This window comes from Gastrolobium bilobum, unplaced genomic scaffold (genome assembly GCF_033153095.1).
Source record: "Gastrolobium bilobum isolate Gb01-03AN ecotype WA unplaced genomic scaffold, APGP_CSIRO_Gbil_v1 utg776, whole genome shotgun sequence".
Classification (NCBI taxonomy): domain Eukaryota; kingdom Viridiplantae; phylum Streptophyta; class Magnoliopsida; order Fabales; family Fabaceae; genus Gastrolobium; species Gastrolobium bilobum.
This window is the reverse complement of record NW_026899202.1, coordinates 164516-187356: the sequence shown is the minus strand read 5'-3', so window position 1 is coordinate 187356 and position 22841 is coordinate 164516. Positions and strand designations below refer to the sequence as shown.

At 35.4% G+C, this 22841-nt stretch overlaps 2 protein-coding genes and 1 non-coding gene across 3 annotated transcripts; 2 read left to right on the top strand and 1 right to left on the bottom strand.

Annotated features, from left to right (window-relative positions):
• Positions 1-8141: 8141 nt before the first annotated feature.
• LOC133288267 (small nucleolar RNA R71) lies at positions 8142-8247 on the bottom strand. The gene has a single exon (XR_009748346.1). It is a non-coding gene; the product is annotated as a small nucleolar RNA R71 (small nucleolar RNA).
• A 4102-nt stretch (positions 8248-12349) lies between these two features.
• On the top strand, positions 12350-14949 carry LOC133288206 (V-type proton ATPase 16 kDa proteolipid subunit). The gene is made up of 3 exons (XM_061485917.1): positions 12350-12552; positions 12767-13052; positions 14601-14949. Exons 1-3 carry the CDS (start codon positions 12477-12479, stop codon positions 14731-14733), a joined length of 495 nt encoding a protein of 164 aa, XP_061341901.1. The 5' UTR covers positions 12350-12476; the 3' UTR covers positions 14734-14949.
• A 5088-nt stretch (positions 14950-20037) lies between these two features.
• On the top strand, positions 20038-22240 carry LOC133288258 (acetyltransferase At1g77540-like). The gene is given in 3 exon segments (XM_061485979.1): positions 20038-20373; positions 21998-22044; positions 22046-22240. Coding segments are annotated over 3 exon segments (333 nt in total). The 5' UTR covers positions 20038-20109; the 3' UTR covers positions 22068-22240.
• The last annotated feature ends 601 nt before the right edge of the window (positions 22241-22841 follow it).

The window sequence follows — 22841 nt, the reverse complement described above, 5'->3', positions numbered from 1 at the left end:
TATCTACGGAACTTATGGTAAAGATGACAGGCCATGAGAAGTCCTGCACCTTAGGCCAAAGTCTGATGGGATGAACAAAGGGTGTGTGTGTGAGTCACCTGCGGTGGAGAGGATGTGCTCTGAGCACAAGTATGTAGGTTGTAGCCATGGAGGCCAGGATCAATTATCAGATGAGTTCCTAGATGAGTTATCTGATTCCCTCCCTTGTTAGCTATAGGGGGTTATATATATGAATGCACTAGGAGATTGTGCCCCTAGTGGGTAGTTTGCAGGTGACTTAATGGCATGATGTAATGCTTAGTGGGTGGTTATTGGTAGTGGATGGAAGTTATGGGAGAATGGTGGAATGAGATGCTCCATGTAGTGGGGATAGGAAATGGGAACCACTTAAGTGGTCCATAACATAAGCCCCCCAGCCTGGCATTGCGTTTATTCGAAATGTCGGGGTAAAAGTAAAGCCCCCGTGCCTATCAAATAATGTTTAGTGTTGTGAAAAAGGATATAATGCCGGGGAATCCCAGCTTGTGAATGCTTCTGGGTTCCAAGTTGCTTTATTGTGTCGCTCGTTGGTTGTAGTTGTCTCCGGGTTTGTAATTGCTTCTGAGTTTGAAGATAGAGGTGGTTTCTCGGATTTGTCAGCCTAAACCTGCAATAAATAAAAACAACAATAGTTTATTGCGTACCTCAGTAGGATATGAGAACCCTATATGATGATGTCTTGTGCGCTGATTAGGATAATTCAGAATCAAATGTTGAACAATTTTCCCGCTTCCGATTAGGAAAATGATGGGTGCCCAAAGGTCTTTTAGTAAACCATTTTTATCCCGGAGCACCGGTATTCTTTTAGTAAACCATTTTTATCCCGGAGGGCCGGTCTTCTTTTGGCGAACCATTTTTATCCCGGAGGACCGGTCTTCTTTTAGTAAACCATTTTTATCCCGGAGGGCCGGTCTTCTTTTGGCGAACCATTTTTATCCCGGAGGACCGGTCTTCTTTAATAAATCATTTTTATCCCGAAGGGCCAGTCTTCTTTTGGAGACAAGGGACTTTGTTTTCCCGTTTCTGAGTAGGAATTGGACGGGTGCCCAAGAGGCCTCCCGCTTCCGAGGAGGAATTGCACGGGTGCCCAAGAGGCCAATTAAGGTAAGGGACTTTGTTTTCCCGTTTCCGAGTAGGAATTGAACGGCTGCCCAAGAGGCCAATTAAGGCGGCAAGGGACTTTGTTTTCCCGTTTCCGAGTAGGAATTGAACGGCTGCCCAAGAGGCCAATGAAGGCGGCAAGGGACTTTGTTTTCCCGTTTCCGAGTAGGAATTGAACGGCTGCCCAAGAGGCCAATTAAGGCGGCAAGGGACTTTGTGCTTCTAGCCATATTGTGATTTCTTTGTCCTTGAATTATTAACTCGGTGGATGTCTTGCACCCTGAAAAACATGAAACATGCAAGCTTGCACGGAAATCTGTTAATTGTTAGGGAATTTATTGAAAGATAATAAAAATCAAGACGGGTTTTAGCAGGAACCCATATACACTATTAAGAAGTCATTCTTGCTTGTAATTAAGAAGTATGCTAATAACCAAGATGACATGTAGGTGATTGAGGTCCGGATAGGATGAAAGTTGCATGGTGTAGATACGTCGTTATCTTCCTGTAGATACTCCATTATCCATGTGACATAATAAACCAATCAATAATCATAAGTATTAAATTATCATCTTAATTTTCATATTATGTATGGAAGTTCCCAACTTCACTAAGTATGGCTTTTCATAATTAGAATTAAAATATTTGTTAATCATAAATAATAATCATCAATCAATAAAGCATGGTTAGAATTATCAATGATAATGACTAATTAATTAGAAAGTGGAACTTATCGTTAAAATTCATGTGCATTCTCAGAACTCCTTATGTAGCGATTTGATTGTTGTAGGCGTAGGTGGGGTGACATCTTCACATGCCTACGTTTATTAAATGGGCATCTCCAAACTTTTAGTCTTTACAATCCTCCATAGCCCCCACGTTGGCCAACGGTTTCACCACATCATTTTCCAATAGAAAAAGTCAACTTGCTCATTGAACAATTCTGGACAAGTTCAAAATCCTTCAAGAAGCCTCCCATGTTTCGTGTAATATTCAGCCACCTTGCATTGCGTCTCTGAAATCAGATACTTAACCAAAAAATTCCTAAGAAGAAGATCACTTTGGAAATAAAATTATATTACAGCCACACATGTATTAAATAAAACATGTTGAATAACTATCTTAGGTAATGTGTTTGCACATTTGGCAGAAATAAATCGATTCAGACGCTAGACTGAAGTACTACTGTGCTCTTGTGCAATTATATTAAGCATAACTATATTGATGACAAATTTAGTTCTAATTTTTTATTATTATTATTTTTATACTCTTTTCTGAATACCTATAAGTCAATAGCCACTAATGACAAAAACTTTAAAGTCACAAACTTGTTAAATATTTTAATAAATTAAACATAAAAGGAACAAGTAACTGTAGATCGTATCAGTTTTGTAGAATAAACGACCTTTTGCATATACCTCAAAAAAGAAAAAGAAAAAGGGGGTATCCAGTTTTGTAGTTAACATAAGAAACACAATCAAGAAGTCATGTAGCTTTAATATTATTATTATTATTTTTAAGAAACTCCAATGGCTAAGCTGTGATAAAGCAATTCCGTTCAAGTAACTTTAACACAAAGAAATGACATAAATGTGTTTAGAACTAGGCTTACATGCATGATATGATCATCTCATACATTTTATTTTTATTTTATTTTATTTTATTTTTATTTTATTTTATTTTTGAATCATATGTTATTACTAATACTAGGCATGCCAGATTTGTGCATCTAATTTCAAGCCACGTTAAGTATGAATTAACGTGGTTATAACTGAACTAAAACCGGTTCTAAATTTTCCTGCTAGACACTAAGTGGGTAGCAGTGATAACATGCCGGGTGAAACCGGCAATAGTGTGAAGTACAGTATAAATAAAACCTTTCCACGAAGGGTAATAAACTAAGCAATATATTGGAATTTCCACACCTGGTTATGCACATGCTGCTCACTGACTCTTTTTAACTTGTGGTTATATGATGATGTTGTGTAATGGTTTGATATTCCAAGTTTCCATGCTTCCTGACCACTAGCATCCATCAATAGAAAACCAAAGATAGTAAGATAAACATGAAGTACATTAACCGCTGCGTTCCGTAATGTGAATTAAAAACCAATAAATGAAGATCAAGTCAAAGGAGTGTTTATTGCACTTAGTGGGATAATTGCTAATAACTGCATTTAGTGGAGATATTATAATATAAAGTAACTGCATCGTTTTACAAAAGTAACTGTATCTGCACTTAATATTTTTTTATTTTTTTTAAATTTGTTAAATTGAAAAAATTATTAAAACAGTAGTAGGAAATTATTATGCTGTTGCCTGTTATCACACATTGAAGTCAAATCGAATGAGTAGTCAAAAATTGTTAAATCAGTAGTTGGAAATCAATCAAATCAAAATGTCTCTTATCACACATATACGACTTTTAACCCCAAAAACAAATATAAAATAAAACTATAGTTTGGGATTAAATTGAAGAAGGAAGAAGACTTAGCTTATTGTTCTTGATGGTAGCAATTCTTTTTCTTTTTTTTTTTGAAGTTGTTGACAGGGAGACTGTAAAAAGGTTGGCATGATGCTCGGTCTAGCTTCTGCCGTGGTAAATTGGGTGTTGTCATTTGAGAATGGCCTTCGAGTGGGAGAGAGAAAAGTTGGTGTTCCGAGTTCTTAGTAACTCTTTTTTTTTTTTTTAATCAATCTATCAACAAGGTGAGACTCACTGAATCCATCTCCTCCAATAACCAAGATGCTCATGTTGGACTATTACCAAGAATGAAACAAATATGGGTAAAACAGGGCATAAAAAAAAATGTTTATGTAAAATAATTCTGACAAAAGGCCGTATTTACAAACACTTGACAATTTTTTGTCAATGCATGTATGATACAGTGTTGAAATTAAAAAAATTCAAACCGGACGTAATTCAATTACTTATCATTGATATAAATTTAATTAAGAAGTTCACAGTATAGAAATGATTCTCGTCATAAACAAAACAATTAAAAAATATAAATTAGTTTTTATATTAACAGATATAATTTTTTTTTATAAAATTTCGTAAATTAAAAAAAAAATTACTAAACATCGTTCATTATTAGCTATACTCTTCTTCCCTTATTACTTTTAATATATATTTATATCTTTAAATTGATGATCAAGTGTGTTTGTTGTTGCGTAAAACACGAATTAAATAACCTTTCAGATGATTTTCAAACATTTTAAATGAGATAAGGTTATGTGAATTGTTAAGGAGAATTACGGTACTTCCAAAAAATTTAAAATAATAATAATTGTTAAGGAGAATTTCCATAAAATTTTATATGAATCAATGTACAGTGAAGCCGAAAGAAAGAAAAAGAGAAGCCTTTTATAATATAAGCGAAGAAGAAACTGGAGTTGGATGTAATGTTTAATAAAAAGAATTGATTATAAAAGAAAATTATCGGTGGGAATATAAAGGAAATTATCAGTGGGAATATAAAGAAAATTACGGTACTTCCACTCGCCCTTCTTTAATATACTCATTTTCCAAAAGAAGTAAAAAGAAAGGCGATACTTATCTTATATGCTTTTCAATGAAGAAGCAATTTTCCCTTTGGAAACTATTGAGAAAGGGATTGTCTGCATAGCAAGACCTAAACTTGGATGGCGGCGAGGCGCTGTGCTCGGCTAGAAGTATTAGGCTCGATTTTTGTGTTTTGTTCGTCATTAGCGTGAAATCTTCTCCGATGAGTATTGGTGAAAGGAGGTGGGTGAAATCTTCTCCGATGGGTATTGGTAAATAGAGATGGGATTAGAACTTTACAGTTCCCACGTATGGCGCCAAATGTTCTGGAGTGAACATTAATTGTCTAGCCGGATAGCTAGTATTTGTATCTACGGAACTTATGGTAAAGATGACAGGCCATGAGAAGTCCTGCACCTTAGGCCAAAGTCTGATGGGATGAACAAATGGTGTGTGTGTGAGTCACCTGCGGTGGAGAGGATGTGCTCTAAGCACAAGTATGTAGGTTGTAGCCATGGAGGCCAGGATCAGTTATCAGATGAGTTCCTAGATGAGTTATCTGATTCCCTACCTTGTTAGCTATATGGGGTTATATATATGAATGCACTAGGAGATTGTGCCCCTAGTGGGTAGTTTGCAGATGACTTAATGACATGATGTAATGCTTAGTGGGTGGTTATTGGTAGTGGATGGAAGTTATGGGAGAGTGGTGGGATGAGATGCTCCATGTAGTGGGAATAGGAAATGGGAACCACTTAAGTGGTCCATAACAGAAAACATTATGTATTTAAAATATGGACGATTATTAAACGGGTATGATAAGTATCTGAAAATAGATCTTATTATATCTATTTTTATCACAGTTTATACTCAAATGTCCAAGGTTGTTATTGATTTTATTGTGTTTTGCAGCAACCCAAACTCAAGCCCAAAAGAAAAAGAATTCAGCAGAAAACAAGTTGGGCCCCAACAGTAGTGCAGCCCAAGTCAAAAACGCTTTGAGGAGAGAAATATGAGAAGTTGTGGTCCAAAAATGCCTAAGTCAGATTACTCCTCATTTTCTTGACCACGAGAACCTTAGCCACTCAAAGTCCCCATTTTTTCACCCACGTGAGCCCTAACCCTCGTCGCTCAAGCCAATCCTCTTGAGTCAACCATAACCCCACACCAAACAGTGAACCCATTCTGCAATCGATCTGATTTTTGTTAACCATTGAACCACATAAACCTTTCTTTGTAGTGATTCACATGACCATTGTTCTAGAAGCCCAACTTTAACTGATTAGTGACATAGAGGTTGTTACAAGCGTGGAGAAGGATCCTTTTTGGTGGAGCACTTGAGGAGAGCGTGAAGCAGGGATCGTTGGTGTGACGTGCGAGGAGCGCGTGTGGAGGCTAATGCTGAAAGGGCCCAAAGCCCATGCATGTGCTCGAGTATAAAGGCTGGGGAATTTTGTAGAAGGTTCTTCTTCTTCTTCTGTAATTTTTCTCTCGCACCCTTTCTCTGCATATTCTTTTCTTTATTTTATTTTTGCAATTTTGATATTGTAATTTTCTGGTTGTGTTATTCTGGATGTTGAGCACAGTGGCAAAGCTATCTCTGTGAATAGCATTTGTACTGTATCGTTTATATTTTTGTAATTTTTACCTCTTTTGTAGTTTTCGTCATTTCTATAATTAGCTCAATCCTTATGGATTTAAGCTAAACTCTTTAAGGGTTGGGTGTTTGAGACCCCAAGTACAGTGAATGATGCAATTTACCTTTCTTATATGAATATTTACTTTCCGTAGTTCAACTCCGCTTATTATTTGAATGATGTGTCTATTTCGGTCGAATAGATTATGTGTGTGTTGGGAGAAGGGTATTGGGAAATATCCTTTTTCTGGAAACTGAGTTGAATTCATAGACTCAAATAAGGTTTTATTTGAGGGAGAATTTCTGATCATATTTTACTCCTCCATGTGATTATGAGGACCTGAGCTTCAAGCTCTTAATCTCATTAACTCAGGGATAAGTTGTTTAGGAAAAAAGGAAAAAATAATTTAAGGGATTAAATTTCTATATTAAGTCTGCCAAAGGAGAAATACTTGTTAAAGAATTTTTCTTAAGTAATTTGCATCAAGAGCTATAGGGAAGGAATCAAAACTCAACCCAATTTTTCCAAATAGAACTCTTAAACTTTTTGTTTTAATTCTGATTTTTCTTAATCATTCAAACTCTTTACAATTTTGTGAAAGTATCATCAAACAGAAAAAGCCAAAAATTATTTTATCAACTGGTTGTATTCCTTTTTGTTTCGTGTAGTGAACAAGTCTTGACATTAAAATCTGAACCTTCCAGTGATCATTAACTTCTTATTTTTCTTATTTTTCATTTTAACCAATTTAATTTTAATTTCTTTTTTAGAATTTAGTTGAGCAATTGCAATTTTTCTTTTGTACTTTTTCGCCAAAACGATCCTTGTGAGAACGATATTGGGGTTTTAAATACACCCTATATTACTTGTGGCTGTGTATACTTGCGCTTCTCTTGCATACTCTTTAGCAAGGCCAACAAGTTTTTGGCGCCGTTGCCGGAGATCGAAGGCGTACATTCTCAAATTTTTATTTTGTAATTGTTGTTTCTGAGTTTATTTATTTTTTTGTTTTTTTTTTCTGGAATAGTGATAGCTTGAATTTTAGTTCTGTTAAGATTCTGATTTTAATGCAATGTTTTATATAGTTTTTTTGTCATTTAATTTGTTAGTTTATTATTTCATAGCTGTTACTTTGTTTCTTAATTTTTTCGTGTCAATCTTTTATTTTTATTATTAGTTTCATTCCTTTAGTTTGTATATTTTTTACTGTTTTATAATTATGTTTGGAGATACTGTTGCTGTTTTAATTTTTGAATTCTCTGTTCTGTTTGTTATTATTTTTTTTTCCAAAGGGTACATGAGTGCATCTCCACACCCTTTCTTAGAAGCTTTTGACCCTGAACCTGAGAGGACTTTTAGGCTTAGAAGAAGAGCCCAGAGAGCAAATAGGCAGATTCCAAATCCAAATTTTGGAGAAATGGAAAATTTAGGAAATGGAAATGAGAATGAGGAAGGATCTGAGATGATAGAGAACCAGCCAATAGATGACAATGATAGGTCCATGATGGACTTTATCACACCTGTGTTGGATGAGTTGGACCCAAGTATTGCCCAACCTGTTAATGGAGTGTCTTTCAAATTAGAACCCGTGATGTTCACAATGCTGCAAAATATGGGGCAGTTCCATGGTCTACTAATGGAAGATCCACATAAGCACCTTAGGAACTTCATTGAAGTTGTTAATACATTTAGAAATCTCAATATCTCATATGATGTGCTGAGATTAAAGCTTTTCCCTCATTCACTGGCTGACAAAGCCAAAGAGTCATTGAACTCCCTCCCATCCAACTCCATAACCAATTGGCATACATTAGCTGAAAAATTCATTATGAAGTTTTCCCCATCCAATAAGATAGTGCAAACCAGATGTGACATCACCAACTTTAAGCAGAAAGATGGTGAGACCCTAGTGGATATATGAGAGAGATTTAAAATCCTTCTAAAGCAATGCCCCAACCATGGCTTGCCCTCTTGGGCAGTGTTACAAACCTTGTACAACAGCCTTAACACTCAAAATAGAGCCTTAGCAAATTCTGCTGCTAATGGCATGTTTATGTCCAGGTCTTTTAATCAAGCGTATGAGTTGTTGGAACAAATGACTTAGAATTATGCCCAAAGGCCTGATGATAGAAATCAGTCAAGGAGAGTGGCTGGTTTGCATGAGGTAGATTCTGTAACAGCCCTGTCAGCCAAGTTTGATGCACTATCCATCGTAGTTAGAAACCAAGGACAAGCAATTGAGGCAAGATTGTCTCAACCTCAAGTTCAAATGTCCCAACCTCAAGTCAATGCTGTGAACTCAAGTTAGACTTGTGTTTTCTGCAGTGGGCCCCATTTGTTTGATAGCTGCCCATCCAACCCATAGTCTATTTACTATGTGGGAAACCTCATTAGGAACCAAAATAATTTTTTCAATAATTCTTAGAGGCAGAATCAACAGCCCCAATATTTTCAAGGGCAACGGCAGCAAGCTGGACCCTCCAATGCCCAAACCAGGCCACCTTTTCCTCCTCAAAATTATCAACCTCCAAGACAGCAACCTGTTGCTCAGCCCTCAGCCTCATATCCTCAAAACCAAGCTGGTGAGATGACTTCCTCTTCAACCTCTTCCTTAGAGGCTTTGTTGAGGGAATATTTGGTTAAGAGTGAAACTAAGCAAAATAACTTGGAAGCTGTAGTGCAAAGTATTCCTACTTCTTTAAGGAATTTAGAATCCCAACTAGTCATTTAGCCAATGCTTTGAATAGCAGACCCCCTGGTACTTTGTCTAGTAACACTGAAGAGAGCCTAGGAGAAATAATGAGCAATGTCACATGATAGAGCTTAGGAATGGAAGATCTGTGAATCAGTCAAAAGCTGTGGTTAGACCTTCCACATTAAAAAAAAGAGAATAAGAAAAACTGCAGCAAGAAAAAGGTTCAACTCTAGAGAAAAATTTAGAACCTGTTCAGCCAACTATAGTCCATGACAGCCACCAAGAGGCCGAGACTAGTGATCCTTTGCCTGTTCTGGTTTAACCAGAAATTCAGACCCAAATAAACCTTACTTCAGGTACTATTCCAAAGGAAAAGTTACCTCCAAAGAGCCAAACACCTAAGCCAAGTGTTGAGACCCCTGCTGTGAACAACAGACCTCTACCACCTTTTCCCCAAAGGCTTCAAAAGCATAAGCAAGATCACCAATTTAGGAAATTTCTTCATCTCCTAAAATAACTTCACATCAATATTTTATTTGTGGATGCTTTAGAGCAGATGCCCACTTATGTGAAGTTTATGAAAGAAATCCTTTCAAGAAAAAGGAGGTTAGGGGAGTTTGAGACTATTGCTCTTACACAAGAGAGCAGTCAATATTTACTTAGCAAGATACCTCCTAAATTAGGGGATCTAGGCAGTTTTACAATCCCATGCAGCATAGGAGATTATTACATAGGCAAAGCATTGTGTGACTTAGGTGCTAGTATAAATTTGATGCATATGAGTGTGTTTAAAAAGCTAAAGGTAGGAGAACCCAGCCCCACAACTATTACTTTACAACTAGCAAATAGGTCCTTAGTCTATCCTGAAGGGATGGTGGAAAATGTTTTGGTCAAGGTGGATAAATTTATCCTACCATCTGACTTCATCATTTTGGACTATGAGGAAGATAGGGAGGTACCTATAATTTTAAGGAGGGCCTTCTTAGCCACTGGTGGGCCTGTAATTGATGTTAAAGAAGGAGAGTTGTCCATGAATGTGAATGGGGAACAAGTAAAATTTAACATTTTAAAAGCTTTGAAGTACCCAAGAGAGTTTGAGGAATGTTCAATGATAGATGTAATTGACCATGCTGTCCAGCAAAGTATTAGCGAGGCAGAATTAGTGGACCCATTAGAAACCAAGATGTGTGAGAGTTTGGAAGTCAATAGGACTGATGCAACAGAGTGGTCCAAATGGTTGAACACTAGGACCATTCCCAATTGGAAAAATAAGAACTTTGAGTCCCTAGAACTTACCAAGAGAGGTTTTAAAATTCTCAAACCTTCAATTGAAGAGCCTCCTATCTTAGAGCTCAAGCCTCTGCCTAATCATCTTAGGTATGCTTATTTAGGAGAAAAAGACACTTTGCCAGTCATAGTGTCTAATTTGGTCACTGTTTTAGAGGAAGAACAGTTGGTGGCTGTTCTAAAAAAATTTAAGAGGACTATAGGTTGGTCTTTGGCAGATATTAAAGGTATTAGCCCCTCTTATTGCATGCATAAAATTCTTCTTACAGACCCAAACAGCAGCTCTAGGGAACAACAGAGGAGACTTAACCCAATTATGAAGGAGGTAGTAAAGAAGGAAATTATTAAGTGGTTGGATGCTGGGTTAATATACCATGTTTCTGACAGCAACTGGGTGAGCCCAGTGCAATGTGTTCCTAAAAAGGATGGGATCACTGTTGCGGAGAATGACAAGAAGGAATTTATTAATTAATCGGTAATAATTAAGCATATATTTTTAATTTCATATAATATAAAATAATAAATAATGTACATGTATAATTAAGTAATATAAAAATATATTTAAGTTACTCTTATTTGTTTTTTCAGTCTGACTTTAAAATGTTGATTATGCTACAAGCCTTGTGCAATGACTCTTCATGTTTGAAAATTGTGTTCGGTGAAATGTTACTAAACTCGACTCACTTATTGATCAGTTGAGTTATTGAGTTATTAATTTAATTAGTAGGTAATTTCTTTAAATGTATAATCCAATAAATATATGTAAATTTATAACTTATATTAAAAAGATTATAAATATATTCAAATACCAGTAAAAAATGATACCAATTCTAAATATTCTAATATGAAAATAATAAATTACATATCATTATCTAATAATAAATCAAACAAAAAAATAATAATTATGATATTGGTGCTTCAGGTTTATTAGACAACATCTCTAGCTATAAATCAAATCAAAACTTCTTGCATATTTCATAATCAAGATAATATTAGTGTTATAGGTACATAACTTACGTAAATCAATAAGCAACAGAACACTTAAATATTTTAAAAGAAAACAAATCATTTATACATAAGAGTGAAAAAAGAAAGGCATCAATTGATGAGACAAAATCATTTATTTATTTTTTATGAAACTAGTCAGAACATTAATTTTCATTAAAACCGACCGGATTTGGCCGATTCGCGCCTATATCAATGTTTGGCTAATCCATTGCTTCATCTGAAACAATTATATGGCCGATTTATAATTTTCTGGATCAACCGGTATGGGCGGTGCGAATTTCTTAACACTTGTTTGCTGCTCTAATGGGACCATATGGCCATACTCACCCTTCTTAGATCACACGGCCCAATCATAGAGCGTCTTTTTATTTCATTTTTTTTCTTCTCTTTTAACTTTTACAAATTTAAATTAATATCATTGTTGTTTTTAAGTCCTTTTTATTAACTTTTATAAAAAAAATAACTTCATTTAAGTAATTAATTTGTTCAAAATAATTACGTGCTGTTGTTCTATGTTGGATTATAATATTAATTATACATTCTTTAAATATAATAGTTAGTGACTGTATTTACATATAAAATGTGAAGTACTTTTTTTTTTTTTTTTTTGTAAATAATGTGAAGTACTTTTTATATGCCTTTACACTAGTTGCACGAAACATTAATAACATGAAAAATAATGTTCTCGACGACTTTATTTTATTTGAAATAGTACCCCCGTATTAAGACTAAGACAATGTGAACTTGAACGTAACACTTTATGATAATATCATAAAGTTGCTCGAAGTCAAATCAATTCATAAGTTATGGTACATCAGAGTATCAGACACACGACACAACTCTTACTATTTATTTATTTTAACTATCAACATTATCGGTGTTCAAATGGGCCTCCTTGAGAGTTTAGCACTAGGCCCAAAGCCCAGAAGGGCAAAAGAAAACAAAAGGACCAAAGGACCACAGTATGACACTAGCAATTAACGAAACCCTTGAAGGGCATTATGGTAAAGTTACAGAACCCTTCTCACACTAACCTGTCTCCGTCTGTGACTGTGACAAAATCAAATAATAAATTTTGGCCACATTTGAGTTCCATAATTTAATTTGATCTGATCTCTGCAAAAAAAAACAAAAGAACCAATCGATCAATCTTCAAATTCATTGATCTTCGAAAGAGAAGAAAGAAGAGATTAGCAAAGGAAACATGGCAGGCTTCAGCGGCGACGAAACTGCTCCATTCTTCGGCTTCCTCGGTGCCGCTGCGGCTCTCGTCTTCTCCTGTTAGTCTCTCTCTCTTTCCTTTTTTTTTTAATTTTTTTTGTCTTATGAAAAATCAAAATTAGATTCAATGTAAATCGCCGATCTTGTTAACTAGAAAGGGTGAGATTTCATTTATGTGGAATTGATTTATAAACTTTAACAGTAATATCATTTTTTAAGGCCCTTTTTGTTTTGTGGGATGATGATGATGATGATGGTGATGGTTGGTGATAGGTATGGGAGCTGCTTATGGAACCGCAAAGAGTGGAGTGGGTGTGGCTTCTATGGGAGTTATGAGGCCTGAACTTGTGATGAAATCCATTGTGCCAGTGGTTATGGCTGGAGTGCTTGGAATTTATGGGTTGATTATAGCTGTTATTATTAGTACTGGAATTAACCCCAAGGCTAAATCTTACTATCTCTTTGATGGCTATGCACACTTGTCCTCTGGCCTTGCTTGTGGCCTTGCTGGTCTCGCTGCTGGGATGGCTATTGGAATTGTTGGTGATGCTGGAGTCAGGTCTCTCTTTTTTCCCCTTTTATCATTAACTTCGGAAAGTATAATGTAACAACCAATTAGGGTTAATGTTAATGTTAGGGTTATGATTGATTGATTATTTCATCGTTAATGTTACTACCCATCAATTTCATCGTTAGATTGATTATGTTGATCTAACAGTTATATTTATTTCCATCTTTGGTCCAACAGTTATATTTATTTTCATCTTTGTATGGTTGATTTCTTATTTTCTCATATTTAATGTGATTATTTCCATCTTTCCATCTTTGATCCAACCGTTATATTTATTTTCATCTTTGTATGTTTATGATTTCTTATTTTCTCATATTTAATGTGATGAGAACATTAAATATAAGAAATCATAACCATACAAAGATGGAAATAAATATAACCGTTAGATCAAATAATCGATCTAACGGTGAAAATGATTGGTAGTAACCTTAAGTGGTTGTTACAATATCTTACTCCATCTTTTACTTGTTTACTCTCTTTTTCTTTTCTTTCATCATTCCCTTTTTGTACTTTTTTTTTTCATATTGCCTTGTGGTTGAAACTTGAATTTTGTCTTGGTTTATTATGTGAATAGAGCCAGTGAAATTATTTCTTGAGACGCTGTTAATTTTGTCATACCGGTTTTTAATTTTAGGAAGTGGTAATATTACTCCTTTGTGATCATATGGTCATGCATGATTCGAGTATAGAGAGCAGCTTGTTTGCAAAATAATGCAAAATCAGATTACCTACAATTGAACCTCACTGCTTTTGCAAACGGCTTTGCCCTTACTAATTTTTACAATTTAAGAAATCTGCTCTGCCCTTTTCTAGTCAACAGTTTTTTTCAGGTGGAAAGGGTAAAATAAGAAGGCAGCCTGGAGTAGTGGTAAAGTTGCTCCTTTGTGATTAAAAGGTCACATGTTCGAATCCGGGAAACAATTTCTTTGCAAATATATAAGAGTAGGCTTACTTACAAGTATTGGCCTCACTCCTATCCTCGCTAATTGGGGTTTAGTAGGGAGTAGTTTTTTACTCTTTTTTTTAGGTGGGATGGGTAAAATACTATCATTCAAATGAGGAGGAGATGACTAGATTGACTTTTATTACATCACCTGTGTTATGTGAATGCAGACCTGCTTTTCCCCTTTCCAACGATTGGCATTGGAAAGGCAAATGCATAACTTTAGATTTTAACTTGTGGAGATACTTATCTATTTGAGAATTTCATTTTGGAACTTAAGCTTTACTTCGTGTTGTTTTTGTTTAAAAGAAATATCGACTGCAAACACTTTTGGCTGCCCTTTATACAAATGTTGATGATGGAAGGTTGGCTGCCCTTGGGGCTCGTCCATTTGATGCTTACTTTATTCCCTATTGGCTGTTTCGCTATGTTATTTTAAATTTTTTTGTCTTTTCATCTTCATGTTGTGTACATGTGTGTGGGTACACGCCTTTTTCAACTAAAATTATCATTTCAACCATGAATCTATGCAATATATTTGTTATGGTTAACTGAATGCTTGGACACTGAGTAAGGTGATTCCTTTTTATCAGGGCTAATGCTCAGCAGCCGAAGCTGTTTGTTGGTATGATTCTTATTTTGATTTTTGCTGAAGCTCTTGCTCTCTATGGCCTCATTGTGGGTATCATCCTCTCATCCCGAGCAGGCCAATCTCGTGCTGATTAAAATGAAGCCTAATCAGTGATATCTGGTAGTCCATTATAATTTTAGTATCTGGCTTGTATTTGAAATGAGAAATATTTGACTTTAGTAGATTACTATTATTTCATTTATTTTATTACGCAAACCCTGTATCTGAAATCCGCCAGTTTATGGATTTTTCATTTGGATGGCTGCATAATGATGTGATACTTGTTTGTTCGTTGCACAGACACACTGCACTTTTATTGATACAGCTATAAAAGTTAAAACCATTGGTAAATCTCCTATCCTTGTTGCCAATATGAACTTACAAATTATTGAAACAAACACATGAGGAAAAAGTAATGCTTGTTTAACTTATTTGATTAAAAAAAAGTTTAGGGGTAGGGAAGTTATTGCATTCCTTGGCCAAGGAATCTCACCTGCCTCAGGAAGGCTTAGGTATTGAGCCTGGGTATGGGGCTTGGGTGCGTAAATATAATGTAGTGCGTGAAATGGAGCATGCAGACATCATTCGAACGTAAGAAAGGACTGAGGGGAAGAGAAAAAGGAAAATATAACAAGAGATTATAAAAGGGTTAATTATAACATGAGGACATCATTCGAACGTAAGAAAGGACTGGGGAAGAGAAAAAGGAAAATATAACAAGAGGTTATAAAAGGGTTAATTATAACATGAGAAGAATTTCTTCTCCTACACACAATAAACATACAGACAATAAACATGTGGATCTTATTGAAAAGAGGAAAGAAAAAAAATTAAATGGGACACACATGTTTGTTGTTGTGTATGTGGGAGAAGAAATTCTGTTTTTTGGAGTTACCCAACTCTAATTATCTCTTTGAGACGAGTTGGCTTCCTCCGGTATCCCCACGAGCTTCGACTCTTTGAGCCGGCTATGAGACTAATCCGGAGTGCGGGGGAACAGTGATGACTAAAGGTTCAGCCCCCTCCCCAAGAATGCATTCAGCGGGAATCGAACACATATCCAACCCCACTAACTCAGTGTCAAGTTACCAACTGAGCTGCACCCATTGAGTGGGAGAAGAAATTCTTGTTATGTAACATGAGAAGTTTTTTTTTTTTAAGTCTTTAACCTATTATAAAAAGGCATAATCCTTAAAACTCCAGCGGAGTAAAAGGGAGCCTACGAGAGGAGAGGAGACAACCGAAAATTTCAATCAGTTACTTAGGAGTAGTCATCATCATCAATAAATCATGCTTTTAGAGACTATCTTCCTTTATTGATTGCTAATTAAAGAATATTATAAATTATTAAAGATTTGATTTGATGTTGCTCAAAATAACATTATGTAGTTCATTCTAAAATTGTCACCTGTTGTTCCTTATTTTTATTATTGCAAATTAATTTCACTTTATTTTAGATTTTTTTTGGAAAATCACTAATTTAGGGAAAGAAAATTTTAGCACGCATCTAGCAAAAAAATTGTTAACTATTCATACTATCTTTTTTCAATTTATTATATCTAAAATTCCAAATTGAATCCTTTTTATTTATGTTGAGATTAGTATAATTTTTTAATATTTTAAATTTTTTCTGTAGCTAGAATCAGACTCAATAAATGCATGTTACCAAAAAGGAAAGTATATGTTCAAAATTATCTCAACAAATTTGGGAATCAACAATTGTTAAAAATTTCAAGCAATTCAGTTTCCTTGTTTAAATGGGGTTGCGGCGTGTACATTAATTAATTTTTTTTTTTGAATTTTCTCAAAGTATCTTTTAGTCGACAACCGAAGAGTAATTCTTTCAAGGCGTAGAGATCATCAAAGTAGGTTTTGCCTCTACCAACAAATTTTTTTTTATACACGCAACCCGGGATCGAATCCCTATTAGCATGCTTAAAGAAACTAGTCATTCATTAATTGTGCTGGACTTTGTTAATTACATTAATTAATTTCGTGTAGTTTGTATCCCCATTGTATAAGTTGAAAAATTGTTTCGATGCTTATATAATGTGTTGCAAGCCATATTGCACCGAAATTTGAAGTGTCGTGTTCGATACTCTTTGACACGTTTCGACATATATAATATTTAAAATTTCATTACATATCATGAAAAAATTGATCAATATTTTATCAAATTGATATAATAAAAATTAAAAATAAATAATGAATAAATCTCAGTGGAGTGTATAAGAGATTTTTAGTTTAAACATATAATAGTAAATATTTACATCTTATGTTTCTTTGCAAAATTGATGGGTATTATAAGTTTAATTTTTTTATTAAATTATTAAACATTAAATATAATATGGGTAATAGTTTTCTCATGTAGTAGGAGATAATAATTATCTCCTACTGACTCATTTGTATAAGTGGAGTCCACTTTCAAGGGAAGAAAGAGAAAAAGTAGAGTGGGATCCATCTTGAATTTGTGTGTGTAGGAGATAAATTGTTTCTTATGTAACATAAGAATAATAAATTCCATATAATATATACTACATAAATTAAAAATATTATTTAATATCAAAACGTGTCCTAACGAGTTGCAATCTAATATATTTTAAAATTAACATATCAGAATATCGTGTCGTATATCATGTCGGTGCCGATGCAACACAGATTGAAAAATAAAGAGTATTGGTGATATTATTATGATTTAAATTTGTATCATAACACTTTTGACATGCATTTTTGTATTGTTCATACCGTTTTGAATGATTCTTTTCCTTCTTAAAACGGTGTGAGTCATGCAAAAACGCATATCATACATGTCAAAAAGTGTTATTGTATGTTAAATATACTTATAATAATTTATAATGGGAAATATTACTCTCCTTTCACATAAGGTAACTTATCTCATTTTCTCTCACTTCGATTTTCGCACCCTACTTTTTTCCTTTTTTTTCTTTTTTCTTACAATGGTGGGATCCACTCATTTTCTCTCTACCATATAAGATAACTATCTTATGTGAAAGGAGATTAATAAAACCCATTTATAATTTATTAATAAGCTTTTTTAAAAAAATTTAAATAATTAATTATATATTTAGTATTAAAAAAAATGTTATGAATTTATAAAAAAATTCTTTTTGCGAGAATTAGCTCCATCATAATAATGATGTGGATGTTCTTGCTTCAAACATGATTGCCTTCGTTAGTGATCTGGATAAATATATAAACCCATGAGGTTTAAAGCCCAGAAAGGATCCAAGAAGGCACAATGTTCCCATTGCACGAGATACATGTACCAAGCATTGCATGGACTACAAAATTAAGCCGCCTTATATTAACTTAAAGCTAAGAAAAGGCTTTGCAACAAGCTGAGTTCCACCGCGCATAAGGACCAACACAAGGAAGACAGTTCCAACTTGTCACTACTCTAGGAAAACAGGCTACTATATAGACTTGTTCACCAAGAAAATAGCCAGAAAGACAGCAGCCTATAACAACCAATAAGAAGGTATGCCGCCTACCAAAGGCGGCACAAAGTTTGCTATAAATACAAAGGGTACAAACTTAGGTATGATCATCTTATTCCCAGTCTCTTCCATTGTGCTGGAATCATTCAATGGGCCTCACATATACATGAATAATCTACAGCCCATAAATTACGACATATAGCCCAAAGTCTTAAACCTCTAACCGTATATAATTTAGCCCAACCTATCTTGAATTGGTGTGATCAGTAGGGTGTGCATGATAACCATTCTGTTCCTTGGCACTGTTTTTGAAAAGAAACAATTCTTTTCTATTTCTGTGCCTTGGAACAGTTTCTCAGAAAAAAAATAATTTCTATTAAGCGTAATTTTTTTTCAGATCATCACTTTCCTTTCCAAATGGAGGCGGCGGTGGTGGCGTAGTGGTGGTAATGGTGGCGGCAGTGGCGGTACTGACGGCAGTGGCTGCGACGATAGTGGTGGTAATGATGGCGGCAGTGGTGGTGGTTGTTGACGATGGCAGTGGTGATGGCATGGTGGTGATGATAATGGTGGCGATGGTGGTGGTGGGAGTAGTGGTAGTGATGGCAGTGATGAAGGTGGTAGTGGTAGCGATGGTAGTGGTAACAGTAGTGATGGCAGTGGCTGCGACGATGGTGGTGTGGTGGCGTGGAGCAGTGGCGATGATTTGGGGATAACATGGTGGTGGTGGTGATGGCAGTGGCTACAATGATGGTAGTGGAAGTGGCAGCGTAATGGTGGTGGTGGTGGCGATGGCGTGGTGGTGACAGCAGTGGCTGCGATGATGGTGGTGGTGGTTGGTGACGATGGTATAGTGGTGGTGGTAATGGCGATGGATGGAGGTGGTGGCGATGACATCGTCGTGATGGTGGTGATGGTGGCAATGGCATCGTCGTGGTGGTAATAGTGGTGATGACATTGGCATAGTGATGGTGATAGTGGTGATGGATGGAGGTGGTGGCAATGACATCGTCGTGGTGGTGGTGATGGTGGCGGTGGCATCGTCGTGGTGGTGATGGTGGCGGTGGCATCATCGTGGTGGTGGTGGTGGTTGTGACGACGACATTGGTGGTACAACGGCGGTAGCGATGATGGTGGCGGTGGTCGTGTCGGGATAATGTTGGTGGTGATGATGATGATGATGATAATGGTGGAGAGTAATTGAGAGAAATAAGTGTTTTCATTTTGTGCTCGAGAACAAAAAATTCGAAATTTTTTTTATTTTGTTTTCTGTTCTCCAGCACAAAAATTGAACTGATTCATCCCGAGAATAAAAAAATAAACCATTTTTACCAAACGAGTTTTCTATCCATTTCTATACCTGAGAACAGAAATTAAAAAAAAATTGATTCCGAAAAGATTGTCATGCACACCCTTAAAATTCTTCGGTAGAAGATACATGTTGTTTATTAAAAAAAAAAGTAACAAGTATAAAAGAAAGAAAAGAACGCATTAGGAAGTCTCTTTGGGGAAAACTAACTTCTCAATGGTTTTTTTTTTAAAAAAACAAAATAATAAAAAATAATTCAGTTTGGAAAAAATTAACTTTCTAATACAAATGAAAGTGGAACATTAGGACCGCAGGTTTTTATTTATAGGTTTTATTAATCTCATGTTAAATGAGATAGTTATTTCATGTCATAGAGATAAATTTATAGGCTCTATCATCACTTGAAAAAAAAAAAAAAAAGATGGCACAGTTGTCGAAGAGTGAGATAGTTATTTCATGTTATAGAGATAAATTTATAGGCTCCATCACCTAAAAAAAGAAAAAAAAGAAAAAAAATGACACAGTTATAAAAAATGTGGAGGAAAAAAATTTATATGATATAATATGAGAATAATTTTTCTCTTTATTTATTTATTTCCATTTTGTTAGAAAGATGCGTTAGTTTTTTTAGCGTACCAATAAGAGAGAGAGGAAGAGGAAGAAACACAAGGGAGTGAGAGACACGAGGGCTTAGAGTCAGGGAAATGGCAACGACGAGGAAATCAGAAGAAGCAGAGGGTACGAACATCATCGTATGGAACGAAGGGAAGCACAAGTTCGAGACAGAGGACAAGGAGGCGTACGTGCAATATGTCCTGAGAGATAATGGTAAGGTGATGGACTTGGTTCACACTTTTGTCCCTTCTTCCAAGAGAGGTCTCGGTTTAGCTTCCCATCTCTGTGTCGCTGCTTTTCAACACGCCAAATCCCATTCCTTGCTCATCATCCCCACCTGTTCTTATATCTCTGTGAGTGAGTTCAATTGAATTTTATTTTTTCTACCAAAGGGAAATTAAGGGGTGGAACCACAATTTAGTATAACATGTCATCCAATATTTTTTGTGAAAGTGGAAAACAGGTAGAACAAGATGCCGTATTCAATCTTTTGTTTTCATCACAAATTCATCATGTCTTGGGTTTTGCTTATATTGTTTATAAATTCTGCACTCGTGATTACACAAGTAATTTGGAAGAATTCCAGATAGTGTTATCTGCAACGTTTATCCTTGTTCTGATATAGCTTGAATCTCAACAAGGCCTGAGCTAGTGGTATGCAAGTGTTCATGCTCTTCCCTGTAGTATTCAGGTTCCCCTGGATAGAAAATTCTTGTCCGCATGGAAAAAAATATAGTTCAACGCAATGCACTTGATCAATATTGCAATCATCAAAAACTATATTCTCCAATTACCCTTGTTGGTTTTCTAGATCCTAAAGCTCAACCAACTCGAATGACATGCTTAAGGAATCTTAACAGCAAATTATTTTTGTCTCTGTCTGGACAAGTCGCCATAAATGGTTTGAGGTTTTTAAGATTTGTCACAATAGAAGCAATCTCAATTATGAGCTTCATTAGACCAAAACCACACAGCTTTTCAAGTTTTGCTCCGGCAGATAGAATTACTGTACTACTAAATTTGTTGGCTGTGAAGCCACTAGGATTGGTCCAGTGGCGAGGGGTTTGGGTGGCGAGAGGTTTGGGTAGTCTGTATTAGATTATGTGTTCAATTCCCACCAATGTATAAAAAAAAAATTTGTTGGCTATGAAGTGCTCATATCAGAGATACTGCACCTATAAGTTAGCTTGCCAGGGATTAAAGGCATCTCCTTTAATTTAATAGGTGGAAGTTTTATTTTTATCCTTTCAAAATCTGAAGGATTAGCTTCCTTTAAAGTCTCCTCTCATCTTCTTAAGGTTATTTGTGAAATGTATATGATGATATCAGCAGCCAAAGCAAAACAAATGTGATTTCGCTTAGGAAAGTACTGATTTAAACAATTGGAGACCTAAGGGTAAATGTACAATGTTCAATCTGAAATAGGAACCTGGTAACCCCTAAACCTGTGGTACAAGGATCAATAGCTCACTTGGTTTGAGTGTATTGTCTTCTCTATGATTTTTCACCAATTTTTGTGCTGAATCTGCTGACATTGTATTTTGATAATCTTTCCTTCCACGAACCAATCTTGTTTTGACTAATTAACTCCAAATGATATCCTTAAGATGTTCAATCACAACATATCACATTTATCTAATATAGCAAGCAACGTGCTTATACATTTAGCTTTGCATTATGACTCAAAAGTAAAAATAAACATTTACTTAGAGAAGTCTGCAGCCATTAAAGAAAGTTGCAGCAGCTTCCATCCCATGGCTACCTGCTATATGCGAAATTTGTGACTTTATACTTGTGTCTATGCTAGAGTAACCTCGATATATAATACAGTAGACTTAAAATCAGGTAGATCCCCAGCTTTAACTTCTGGCCTCAAAAACTCTCTTTGCAATTTGCAGCTGACCTTCTTTTCAGTGCTTCTGTCAATGGTATGTGTTCTTTTAGTTTTACTCTTGTAACCATTTCTGTTGTTGGCAGGATACATTTCTTCCTCGGAACCCATCCTGGAATTCTGTTGTGTACACAGGGTGGCAAATCTAATATCTGAACTCACCAAGGTCCTAGGAGTGCTTCTTCTAAGCAAACAACTTGTATGGTAATATATGGTCATCTATTCTTAATTGGCTTTGTTATTCAATAATAGTACTTTACTTGCAACAGTGTTTTCTGCTTGTATTAACAACCTCCCTCCCATCTATTATAAAACTTTTGATTATTGGTTGCCTCAGTGCATTCCTTATCACTTAGGGGGCGTTTGGTTGAGGAAATTTTTTTGGAATAGTAGGAAAATGTAATAGATAGAGAAATGATTGGAAAGATAGATAAAGTGAGATAGGTAGAAAAATGTAAAAAAAAGTTGTTTGGTGGAAAAAAACTTTACTGGGAAAATTAGGTAAATTTTAGGGTATGTATGTTTGGTTGGAGGTGAGATATAGATGGGAAAACAATGTTAAATTACTAAAATAACCCTGATTTTAAAATTTAAAAAAAGAGCACAGCTGTCAAATTTGCTTCTATACAAGGGTATATTGGTTACACAAAATTTGCTTTAGCCGTGGTTTTTCAAAAAACCACATACGAAACAGTTTTCCAAACAGTGGACAAAGCGTCTTTTTCCTAACAATTTCTCAAAACCCATGCATTTTGGATCACTAGTTTTTTATCTGAATCCATCTAACCAAACATGTCTTTTTTGGAATCCACACGCCACATGCCAAAGAAAATTGGAAAAAGAGGCTTGCCAAACACCACCTTATGGAAAAACTTATTGAAGCTGTGTCCGAAACAGAACACTACTTGTCTGTTGTGGCTTACAAGAGAA

Coding starts and splice junctions, on each gene's coding strand:
- LOC133288206 (XM_061485917.1), top strand. CDS start 12,477: ATGGCAGGCTTCAGCGGCGACGAAACTGCTCCATTCTTCGGCTTCCTC. Junction 12,553..12,766: donor TGCGGCTCTCGTCTTCTCCT/GTTAGTCTCTCT, acceptor GGTTGGTGATAG/GTATGGGAGCTGCTTATGGA. Junction 13,053..14,600: donor GTTGGTGATGCTGGAGTCAG/GTCTCTCTTTTT, acceptor CCTTTTTATCAG/GGCTAATGCTCAGCAGCCGA.